Source organism: Hibiscus syriacus, unplaced genomic scaffold, assembly GCF_006381635.1.
Source record: "Hibiscus syriacus cultivar Baekdansim isolate YM2019G1 unplaced genomic scaffold, ASM638163v2 tig00001728_pilon, whole genome shotgun sequence".
In the NCBI taxonomy this organism is placed as follows: Eukaryota; Viridiplantae; Streptophyta; class Magnoliopsida; order Malvales; family Malvaceae; genus Hibiscus; species Hibiscus syriacus.
This window is the reverse complement of record NW_024061884.1, coordinates 1,233,820-1,244,664: the sequence shown is the minus strand read 5'-3', so window position 1 is coordinate 1,244,664 and position 10,845 is coordinate 1,233,820. Positions and strand designations below refer to the sequence as shown.

General features: G+C 37.2%; 2 protein-coding genes and 1 pseudogene across 4 annotated transcripts; 1 reads left to right on the top strand and 2 right to left on the bottom strand.

Annotated features, from left to right (window-relative positions):
• The first annotated feature begins 979 nt into the window (after positions 1 to 979).
• Positions 980 to 2,745, top strand: LOC120132836 (chorismate mutase 2-like). 3 transcript variants are annotated; one of them, XM_039149540.1, is made up of 6 exons: positions 980 to 1,066; positions 1,303 to 1,548; positions 1,791 to 1,877; positions 1,977 to 2,120; positions 2,216 to 2,308; positions 2,414 to 2,745. In XM_039149540.1, the coding sequence occupies exons 2-6, from the start codon at positions 1,324 to 1,326 to the stop codon at positions 2,642 to 2,644; spliced, it is 780 nt and encodes a 259-aa protein (XP_039005471.1). In that variant the 5' UTR covers positions 980 to 1,066; positions 1,303 to 1,323; the 3' UTR covers positions 2,645 to 2,745. The 3 variants fall into 3 exon arrangements, with proteins under 3 accessions (XP_039005471.1, XP_039005463.1, XP_039005456.1); XM_039149532.1 differs by having other exon boundaries at positions 1,048 to 1,132; XM_039149525.1 differs by lacking the exon at positions 980 to 1,066 and having other exon boundaries at positions 1,183 to 1,548.
• Positions 2,746 to 2,850: 105 nt separating this feature from the next.
• LOC120132825 (phospholipase D Z-like) lies at positions 2,851 to 5,345 on the bottom strand. Its single transcript, XM_039149515.1, has 7 exons — positions 5,110 to 5,345; positions 4,818 to 5,022; positions 4,410 to 4,611; positions 4,028 to 4,221; positions 3,738 to 3,891; positions 3,495 to 3,659; positions 2,851 to 3,429 (listed from the first exon to the last, which is right to left on the bottom strand). Exons 1-7 carry the CDS (start codon positions 5,273 to 5,275, stop codon positions 2,971 to 2,973), a joined length of 1,545 nt encoding a protein of 514 aa, XP_039005446.1. The 5' UTR covers positions 5,276 to 5,345; the 3' UTR covers positions 2,851 to 2,970.
• An 813-nt stretch (positions 5,346 to 6,158) lies between these two features.
• On the bottom strand, positions 6,159 to 10,564 carry LOC120132817 (annotated as a pseudogene).
• Between the last annotated feature and the right edge of the window lie 281 nt (positions 10,565 to 10,845).

Below are 10,845 nucleotides of genomic sequence, written 5' to 3'. Positions count from 1 at the left end.
ATTTGGTCACTAAATTTTAATCATTGCAATTTTATTATTAATTTTTTTTTATCATTGAGCTATTAAATCATTAACATTAAGATGATATAATAATTTGATGCTGATGTCTATTGACGTGAAAGTAAAAGATAGTTTTATTTTATCTCATCATCTTCTCCATAAAGGTTGGGTTTTTCACAAATTTTTAGTTGTCATATAAAAATTATTATTCTCTAAAGTATTTTATAATCATTCTAGACACCATTGAACTTTTCTCATCTTTTATCACTTTATCAATTTAGATTTTTCCAAAATCTTTTTAAAACTCACGAAATTACACATAAGAAAATCTATTATTCTGTTTGGATATGAGGACTTCCTATGATTTGAGTTTTGGAGTGTTTTTTTTTTCTTCTGAAAATTTGAACAATGAGAAGTATTCTTATGAAAAGATTAATAATATATTTCGAAACTAACTTCATCATAAGATTATTGGAGGAGATCAATGTTTTAGAATGATAAACCTTTAGATGAATTTTCATTCATTTTGAATGAATTTCATAAAAAATTAATAATCAATCTTGTCACGGATAGTAATCAATGACGTCCAATTATTGACCAACAACAAAGAAGATTATTTTATTAAAATCACAAATAAGAAACTATCACATTATCATGTCATTGCAATCCAACGAAAAAAAAACAAATGTCAAGTTTAATGCTAAAATTAAAGCATTTTAAAATTTAATGATAAAATCAAAACATAAACTAAAAACAGTAGAATAGTTTATCCTTGTTTTTTCTGTTCCCAAGTTGCAACGAGAGAAGGAACCGTCACGTTTTTCCGTTGCCCTTTTTGTTGGGAGAAAGCAAGTTATTAACGGTGCAATTGCAATCACGCCACGCTTGAGCCGACAATTTGCCCTTAGCTGATGCATATAATAATATCATTATTGTAGTCTGAACGCAAACAAAATCGGCTCTCTCGTGCACACTACGCACCACCCACCTTTTTTTTGCCTTGTTTGTTCTTTTGATACTTCCATTCAAACCTTCATTGGTTCCCGACCGGCGTTAGCATTGTTGGGTGAGTTGTCATAAATTTGGCATATAATTCAGACCACGAAAACCGTCGCTCTTCTCACTTGTCGACGTAATTACTCTTCAAAATCTCGTACAATTTTCACTTTTGATTACTTTTTTTCTTTTTAAGCATAAATGCACTCATTCTAATCACCAGATCTTGAATATCCACCTTGAATGTTGTTTTGACCAGACATGAATATGTCTCTGATAATGATGATGCTAACTCATTTCTTTCAGACAGCCACTTCAGTTTACGAAATGGCGGCGAATGCAGAGTCCAACAACGTTGACGATGGGTTGACGCTACAGATGGTGAGGGATTCGTTGATAAGGCAAGAGGACACCATCGTTTTCAGTCTGATAGAGCGAGCCAGGTTCCCTTTCAATTCTCCGACCTACCACCCTTCCTACGGTTCCGTTCCTGGGTTTTGCGGCTCTGTGGTTGAGCTCTTCGTTAAACAAACAGAGGCCGTCCAAGCTACAGTACCCTTTCTCCCCCTTATCTCAACAATGTTTGGTCTTTAATTTTATTTTTCTGGGTTAATTGCATTATACACCCCCAAACTATAATTCAGATTCTAAACTGGTTCCCTAACTCCATAGTATTTTAATTGAACCTTTACGTCAACCTAGTCATTAAATGTAGCGGTAAAATTGCCTCTTTGCAATTCGTTCATGTATCTTGACATTAAGTGGCATGCAAACTAAGTTTGAATGTGCTGCAGGCTGGAAGATTTGAGAATCCCGAAGAACATCCGTTCTTCCCAGATAATCTACCACCCTCACTGGTGCCACATTATAAGTACCCCGAGGTATAATTTAGTACCCCAAGCTGCCTAAACTACATGTCTTTGTCCTCTCGATTTTCCGAAAATTGGAAACCGATTCGATTTATAATCTCAAAACAACAGGTTTTGCATCCTGCAGCAATGTCTATTAACATAAACAAGGCCGTATGGGACATGTATTTCAACAAACTGCTCCCATTGTTTGTTGCTCCGGGTGATGATGGAAACTATGCTTCGACCGCTGCTCGTGATCTCGAGTGTTTGCAGGTATTTAACAATCCCTTTGTAAACGCCTTCTTATTATATCTACGGTGATATGAAGTTAGAAAGGTGTCTCTAAAGTACATTGCTAATCCCTTCAGGCCCTCTCTAGAAGGATTCACTATGGAAAACTTGTAGCTGAAGTTAAATTTAGAGACGAACAGAAAGACTACGAGCCGCCAATTCGTGCTCGGGTATTATAGTTTCATTGTGCTCCTATGATGCATATAAACTGTGAAGCTAGTATTGTGTTATTGACTAGAAACATTTTTTAATTTCAGTGTTTGTGGTTATTTCAGGATAGAGATACTCTGCTATCTTTATTGACATTTGCGGATGTTGAAGAAGCAGTAAAGAAGAGGGTGGCGAAGAAGGCTATGACATTTGGTCAGGATTTGAAGCTTGGTGATGGAGGAGAGAAGGGAAAGTACAAGGTTGATCCAGCTGTTGTTTCTGGTCTCTATGGAGATTGGGTGATTCCCCTAACAAAAGAAGTTGAAATCGAATACCTCCTCCGTCGGCTCGACTGAAACCTTCGCCATATCCATTGTCGATATTTTCTTCTGAATAAGATCATTGATGTGTCACAAAACTGCTTCCTAATTAATAAGGTTGTATCATAGAAAGTTGGGAACTGAGCTGACTTTTCATATTTTAGATCTTTTAGTTCAACTCTAGAATATGGTTTATTCAAGGTGAAAATGCAAAGAAGTCTAAAATAAAAATAAAATATGTATGAAAGTAATAATTATATTTGATTATGCTTTTAAAATTTTCTGGGATAAAATACAGCAAAATGTAATCTGTTTACAAGACATTGATTTCACAGTTTCGAACTAGGTTGGTCCAATGAGTATTAACTAGAATAAGCATGGCCGTTGCTTGTCTCCTCGACTGGAACTGCATAGGGCGAGTTCCAATCTGCATTGAAGATTTCTTGAAGCTGTGAAACAATGGCAGGGGCATACGTCCCGAAGCTAACTCCGGCTGTTGTATAGAAATAATCCCAAACCATATCGCTGGTACCAATGTGAGCACGCACATCACTAACTGCATACTTGCCATGATTGAATCTGGTGTAGGCCGGATAGATATTTCCAGTAGGCTTTCTTTTGTGGATGGCCGGTCCAGTCAAGTTGTAACCTGGAACCTTGTAGTACTTTACCTCAATATTTCCTGAACATTTATTGTCCTCGGAAGAATGGCAGAGGTCATTGCAGTAGAGAAGTGACTTCAGGTAGAGCTCGGTATTTTCGGTAAAATGTGACCAATATGCTACAAGTATCTTCACTTTTGCATGCTTGGAGAAGACAACCTACCATGTTTAAACATCATAAGAATGGAGAAACACACGAGTTTGTATGGTATATCTGAGAGTACCTCCGAAATAGCACTAGAAAGAGATGACCAATAAACTGTTTGCTCTGTGTATCGGGATTGGCCGAGCCAGTCCATGGTACTAATCCTCACAGTGCCTCCATCTCCCACCGATTTAATTGTATCTAGCCATCCCTGTTCATCGGGCTGGAACCTGCCAAATGCAAGCTGCTGACTGCAGTCAGCATCAAAATTGGATGAAGCATAACAGTACAAATTCCTAGTTGGCCTTAAGATTCCACTTACTTCAGGTGGAGCAAAAGACAGATAGTTGGACTGAGGCACTGAACTTTTATAACCATATCCAGGAGCATCGATGATCAATTTCAATATTTTAGGGTCCGATAATGAAGGGTAGCCAGCCGCATAAGGAATCTCCACAAAACGTGGAAGTCGAGGCCTGAGATGAATAAACATGTAAATGCATCAACTTTCGTGAAGAACATACACATTAAATACACTTGTGAGTTGTGACACCGGCCAATATTACTTCTGAAAATAGTAATGAAAATTTCGAAACAAGGCCATTAACATACGTGCATCTCATGTCAGATTCAATGAAATGAGACCAGCAGGGAAGTTTTCTTTGAATCTGCCATTTCGGGTCTAATATTGTTGATGTGAATTCTGAGACATCAAGATATGCAAGTCTCCATAGATTCTGAAAGAAGACGCCAACCTTTCTGGCTACTTTTGGACAACCAACAAGATAAATTCCAAGTTCCTTCACCTGTAACCATAACAATGACATTTTATCCCATGGTTCAAAAACAACATGGCGAGAGACAAAACTGCTATGATGCCTGAAGATAATTGGAAAACTGATTTATGTACGTACATCTTGTAGAAATTTGTAGAATGTCACAAATATAGAAATTAATCTGCAATGCTACTAGTACTTTATGATCTTTCATATACCTGAGTAAGAGATTTCCAGTCATTGTTTGCAGATCCTATATATACATCCCGGTTATCTGATATCCAAACTTTTGCGTGAATGATGCCCGAACCCCACCATTTATCAAGTAATAAAGTCACACTCTTGACATTTGCTCTTCTTGAAGCAAGGCTGGAGGGCTCTCTGGTGTAGTCAGGATACACTCCAGAGTGATGTATCAACCTGATTTGATAGAGGAATGGAAAAAACAATATAATCAAAACTGAAGAACAACACTTCGATAGCATATCAAGCCCATGCCTTAACCAAGATATGCAATGCACTATAAGTTTTGAAAGCATTTGCATATGCTACATTTCCCAATATAACAGTTAGTTTCCCGATTGATTCCATTAGTAAAGAAAGAAATTGAATCCATACGACATCACCTGATATCGACATCTCGATCAGCAGCATTTTGCAGGGCTGTATATACAGAAAAGCCTTGATGGGCACCAAAACGACGCATATCATCTTTCAAATATCCATAATCCCCTGACTGATAATCCTTTGGTTGTGCTTTCAACTGCCAATAGTGAGCTATTATATCTAGCTTGGCAGTTGAATTGTACGCCAACCACTTAAATACATCACCTATAAAGCAAGAAAAAGGGGTCAAAGAAAACAAAGATCAGTTCCACTAATTTTCACTTTGGTGCTTGAAGCAGATAAGAGTGTTACCAGTGGAAAGGACACCAGGGACCCGATGGAGATGAGGCATATCTGTAGGGATTGATTGGACCAACCATGCCTTGCATCGAGGAATTGACTCGGTGAAATGTGGCAGAGACAAATGGATCAAGAGAAGCAACATTAACAATATGATGGTACTGTTCTTAAACTCCATTTTCCTTTTCCCCTAATTGGGTTTTTTCTCCTCACTATCCCTTGAAGTTTTATACTAAACAGGCTCAAAGTTATTTATCATGAAGTTCACGGTCTAAGAAGGGGTTCCTTGATGATAAATTTATATTAATTTATCAGTTTTCAAAATGTTGCAGGTTATTCCTATCTGGGTCATAATTTTTTTTTTTTTGAGATTTCCAACAAAAAGGGAAACTTTTTGAGATCGTCATCTTCAAGAACAAGAGTCGGTTAAGTTACGAGCCAAAAAGAAAAAAAAAATCTGATCTCCGAAAGGGAAAGTTACGAAAGCTTTTCATGCAAAATTGTTGTCTTCAAAGAGAAGCATGTCCATTGCTAATGAAGCTTAAGAACTTTAAGACCATATAGTCACTATTTAGGATTATTAAAATAAAGAAGATTAAACAAGAAGATTTGCCATGTTTTATGTAAATGTTACTACAGCTTTAACAGCGTTTTGTAGAAGAATAATTGTGTGTATATATATAGTCAAATTTTGAGAAATTTCAGGAAGCATACTTCTGTCATATTCAATCCATCAAATTTTCTTTTCAGGGAAAATAGTTGTATTTCAGTGTTAAAAAAAGGTGGTAAACTGGTAGCTTTCTGCAGCTGTGTTGAACGCAAGAGAAGGGAAATTTCATGGATATCATACTTTCTCACGTTTTCTTGCATTTTCAGGGAAGCCTAACACTTCCTGTGAACCAAGCATTTGGTTGCTTGATTTTACCGTCTCTGTGTGTGTATGTATTATTTCACAAGGACTCGTAGTTTCAAGGAAATGTAATCCTCCATTAACCACATTGAGACTTAATACAAGGACGATCGTTCAATTGGATAAGATTTTAGAATGGTTCACATATGACAAGAACCTTCATCATAAAACTACCACAAAATCCCACAGCTTTTTACACTTAAAATATTTTGAATCTTCTTTCTCTAGGAGGATATAGAGTGCCTCCCATTTCTCGAAGATGAACCCGAAGACTTGGTATCCCCTGGAACCATTGAAGCTGAGCTTAGCGAACTTCTAGACGTCTCGGAACTTCCGTTTTCGACATGATCTTTACCGAAACCCCACAACTTGTCAAATATTCTTCTCGATCGAGATGGCAGCAGCTGCACGCCACTTTTACTGCTGTTGTTATTATTCTTGGCCAACTTACCAGTTTCTTGGAATTCTTCCTTGTTTATCTTAACCTGACTCATCTGTTTATCGAGGGAGTCGCAATTTTCAGCTGCAGCTTCTCTGATTCCTCATCGGTGTTGGCCGTGGAATGGGATGCACAGCAAGGATTGTTGTTTAGTGATTGAGCTCTGGCTGCAGCAGCCCTAACCTGCTCAAAGAAGAGAACCTGTACTACGACCAGTAATGGAAGTCTCTCATTCTGTGCAGCATGCATAGATGCATCCATCATCAATTTCTTGACATCCATCAAGCAGCACAAATTCTTTCTTTCAGCCTTCTTCAAGCTTGGATGCTCCTGCAGACAACAAAACTTACTTTTCACTGTCCAATTGCACTCACGAAAATGTTTCAGGTACTCATTATACGATTGTAGCACGTAATTTAGAAGGAAAAAAACAGCTGGGATTACAAAGTTATAATGAAAGATAAGGAAGCATTTGGGATTACAAAGTTACACCGAAAGCTATGCAGATGCTGTAATGGTCATAGACGCTGTCACAGCTGCAGTACAATAAACCTATAAAATGGTTGATGGAAGAGTGGCCTAGAAGTACATTAAAATATTCACAACACGAACTTTGTCGAGCATAGTAACTATACTGAAAGCGTTTATGCATATGATGGGATATATAATTCTAGAAATTGAAAAGATCAATGAAATTGGCACATGGTTGAAAAGCCTACCTTTAGGTAAGGTCGATGGCTTTATAGAGTCTGTCATTAACTGGTCTAGCAAACTCAGGTATAGACCGAGACAACTCAATGAAATTGGCAAGGGAAAGATTTGGATCACATGCAACTTCTTCAAGAAACTCATCAATCAGTTTACCAACACGCAACAAGGATCCATGCCCTGGAACAATATCCGTGCATCCTGTCTCATTTTTTGCAACATATAAATCTTGAATATGCATCATATGCTGATTCGTAAGGAGAGAACCATCTCGATATCATATAATGTAGTTTGGGGAGGCCACGCCGGGATTAATAATCCATGACAGAAGCTTCATGCAACTTTAAACTTATCCTCTTCAATAGATCTTCCTTTGCAGAATCATTCACCCCAACCAGAATGGCAACTTTCAACAGCTTCAACAAGAGACTACATGGACAACCACTACCCTTATCTGAAGGAAATAAGCATACAACTGTTTCCACGAGTAATTTGTTTCTCCATGAGTGTACATCAGAAACCAAGGCATCAACAGAATCTGGCAACCATCTAACAGTGTAAGTTTTCAGTGCCTCGCCATTGGTCGCCGCATCCACTCTTCCCTTTGATTTCACAGCAGTCATGACTCACTTGTAGAGATCAATGTCTAGCTCACATATATCTTCAACCCACCAAACATTCGAAACAGATACAATCTACTCTCGAAATTTCAAACCATCATTGATCATTTTGTCACGTGCTGACAGCTTCCAGTTACAAGTGTAGGACCATGTAACTTTCTCAAGATCCATAGAGGTTTTAGATGCTATGGAATCAATGCATCTTCCAACGATCTTCAGGTTTTCGGACCATGGTAGAACAGATTTGGTGGTTTGTACAACAATAATGGAATCTTTCCAGCTACGGAATATACTAGAATTAAGAAATACTTCGATCTTAAATATTAGGTTACCTCGATCAACATCCTCAGTCATCTCTAGGTATTCGGCAGCACAACGAGCAGCCACGACATTGTAAGCATTTAAAGTAACAGTCATCCCATAGCAGAATTTGGCACAAATTTCAAATGCTTTTGGCCCACCAGGAAAATCAACCATATTAACATCACCACAGCATTCTTCACTGGCTTTCAGCTCTAGTTCTTGCAAGCAACGGCTCTTAGACAACAAAGGGAACTGCAAAGCCATGTAAAAGTGACATTTGACAATTATAATTAAGCAGTTGCTCTCCATAGGCGGAATGCTTGAAATTCATAAATTTAGAAGGAATTAAGCATACCTTGTGAAGGTAGAATTTAACTTCGCCAACAGTAATGGTGACATCTATTGCCAAATCAGATGCTATATACCTGTGTTAACGGGAAGTTTCTGTTTACTACACCAAGAGGGAAAACTTAAACCTAAACACATTGAGAGAACACCAAAAACTCAACCCATTCTCCCCTAAAAAAAAACACATACACGCAAAGAAGTCGCATTCATCATGAAGATAAGGGCCTTAAAAGAATCAAAAGAACAAAGCAAAAGTCATATTTGCCTCATTGGCTCCAGTGAAAGAATCTAAGGTTATTGGTCACTCGTCATATTTTTGTCAAAGGACTTGAAAATTAAATTCAATGAGAAACTACATGGCTTGACGACTTTTAGGCGCAACTACTGGCTTTCTCAAACATGAATAACTGTAGAAAAAAACAAGGAGCACAGAAATGGCTTGAAAGCCTCAAAATCACAGTTGTCAAGCAATTGCACTTTAATTAAAGATTAATTAAGGTTTATTAGCTTTTAATTATTTAGTTAAGTCCTTACGGTTGCAACAAAGATATTAAGTATGAGCTCGACCAAGATGTCTTCAGAAAAAGACTCTGGCCTCAGCTTTCTAGAAATACATTAGAATGGCCTCAATGCAACTATACATTCAACGAAGAAAGACATCTACAGGTTTCCATTTTAGAGCTCTCAAGTCTACTTCAATTTCCGAGTTCGAATGAATTGTGTAATCTTAATCAGGTCTTATTAATCTGCTAGTCAAAGAGTGTAAGCATCTCAGATCAGCACATAGTTCAAGTAACACATCGATTTGCTTATGAGACTAGTTCCCTCTTACTTATTACCACACCCTTAGCAAGACAAAGATGAAGTGATTCGGTTATGAGAACGTGCTGTCAGTGGAAGAGGCTATTGAGCATGTTATAATGGAGTAAATCCCAAGCTCACTCCTCGTTAGGTATATGCTAATTGATTACAACGAGGAGAGATTCTTAACAACCATGATTGAAGGCGTGCGTGCTCCCAATATGCCTTTCCACATATTTGGACCACTAACTCATGAAAAAGAGAAGAAGTTCAACAGCTGAACCACATTCAAGATACCTCATGTCTTTTTTTTACACTCTTCAATCACCCCATAAAAACCAAACAATAAAAGAATAATAATTTCAATGTAACCACCCATGTGGTTCATCTGTCACAAGCCCCAAAAAAATTTCTTGTTAAAGTTGTGACTTTTCCGTGGAATGATTAGCCACTTCAAATTTCTCTTTTTAACTCCTCAAGCAAAGCAAAACACAGTTGAAAAAAAAAAATTTCCCACAAAATCATCAGATAAAGTAAATGTATTGGTAGAAAATCGATAGAGACTAGAGCTAAGCTTGCGTCTAAGAATCCGCAAGGACTAATATGAACAATACAATATGGCGAAAACACCAAAATCAATAGTTAAACATGTCGGGAACAAACAGCGCAATGGAAAACAAAATGCGAGGAAAAATAGAAACCAAATCAAAGGGAGATAACATAAAGCTAGAGAAAAGAATGTGACTGAAACCCATCTTACCCGATGCTTTTGTCATCAGCTTGGAATACTTCAAGCCTGGAGCCAAGCTTCATAAACTTCATGTTTATTGTTTTCTCGAGAATACCTTTACAAAGAGGAGAAAAACAACAGGAAAAATCCCCTTTAAAAAAACTCTAGAAGCTTTGCCTATAATCCTTGTGGCTGTGATGCTATTACCCATATACCATGTACCATCGATGAAGTTTCTTTCTTTCTCTGTTTATGTCTCTATCAGCTGAATACAACCAAACCAAGAACCAGAGGCAAATAAATGGCCTTTTTCAAATGGAAAATTTGAGCCTTCAATAAAAAGGGGAGGAGGGAACACCCTTAAGAAGAAAACAAGCAAAATCAATGCCAAGAGGCCAAAGGAGAGAGTTTAATTAACAATGGACTGAGACAACTTGAGAAACATCAGTAGTCCGCCTCCTCCACACGCTTCCCATCCAATTTCTCGTTATGATGACATTAACGAAGCTTAAACTTAATTACCAAACAAAAACCCAGAAAAATATTTCAAAAAGGGCTAAAATCCCAGAAAAAGCAAGGCAAAGGTGGTGACAGAGCGAAAAGATGGTAAATTTTGTAACGTGCGTTTGGTTCACGGAAGGTAAGATTATTGATGATAATAAAAGATTATTAGAGAATATGATTACTGAGAATGTTATATTACTGTGTTTGGTTAATTTGACAGGAATGTAAGATTACAGTGTCTGGTTGAAGAAATAAAAGATTACTATAATGTATATTTTACCAAATTGTCATTGTTCTATAATTTTTAACAAGTGAAATTCTAAATATTTAAATAAAAAATATTTATATAAAAAATTTATTTGTTGATAATATATTACTTGAGTAT

Excerpts from the sequence above, each read along its gene's own strand:
- LOC120132836 (XM_039149525.1), top strand. The coding sequence starts at position 1,258 with ATGAATATGTCTCTGATAATGATGATGCTAACTCATTTCTTTCAGACA. Across the intron at positions 1,549-1,790 it reads CAGAGGCCGTCCAAGCTACA|GCTGGAAGATTTGAGAATCC; the intron begins GTACCCTTTCTC and ends AATGTGCTGCAG. Across the intron at positions 2,121-2,215 it reads GTGATCTCGAGTGTTTGCAG|GCCCTCTCTAGAAGGATTCA; the intron begins GTATTTAACAAT and ends TAATCCCTTCAG.
- LOC120132825 (XM_039149515.1), bottom strand. The coding sequence starts at position 5,275 with ATGGAGTTTAAGAACAGTACCATCATATTGTTAATGTTGCTTCTCTTG. Across the intron at positions 5,023-5,109 it reads CCCTGGTGTCCTTTCCACTG|GTGATGTATTTAAGTGGTTG; the intron begins GTAACACTCTTA and ends CTTGCTTTATAG. Across the intron at positions 4,612-4,817 it reads GATCGAGATGTCGATATCAG|GTTGATACATCACTCTGGAG; the intron begins GTGATGTCGTAT and ends CTATCAAATCAG.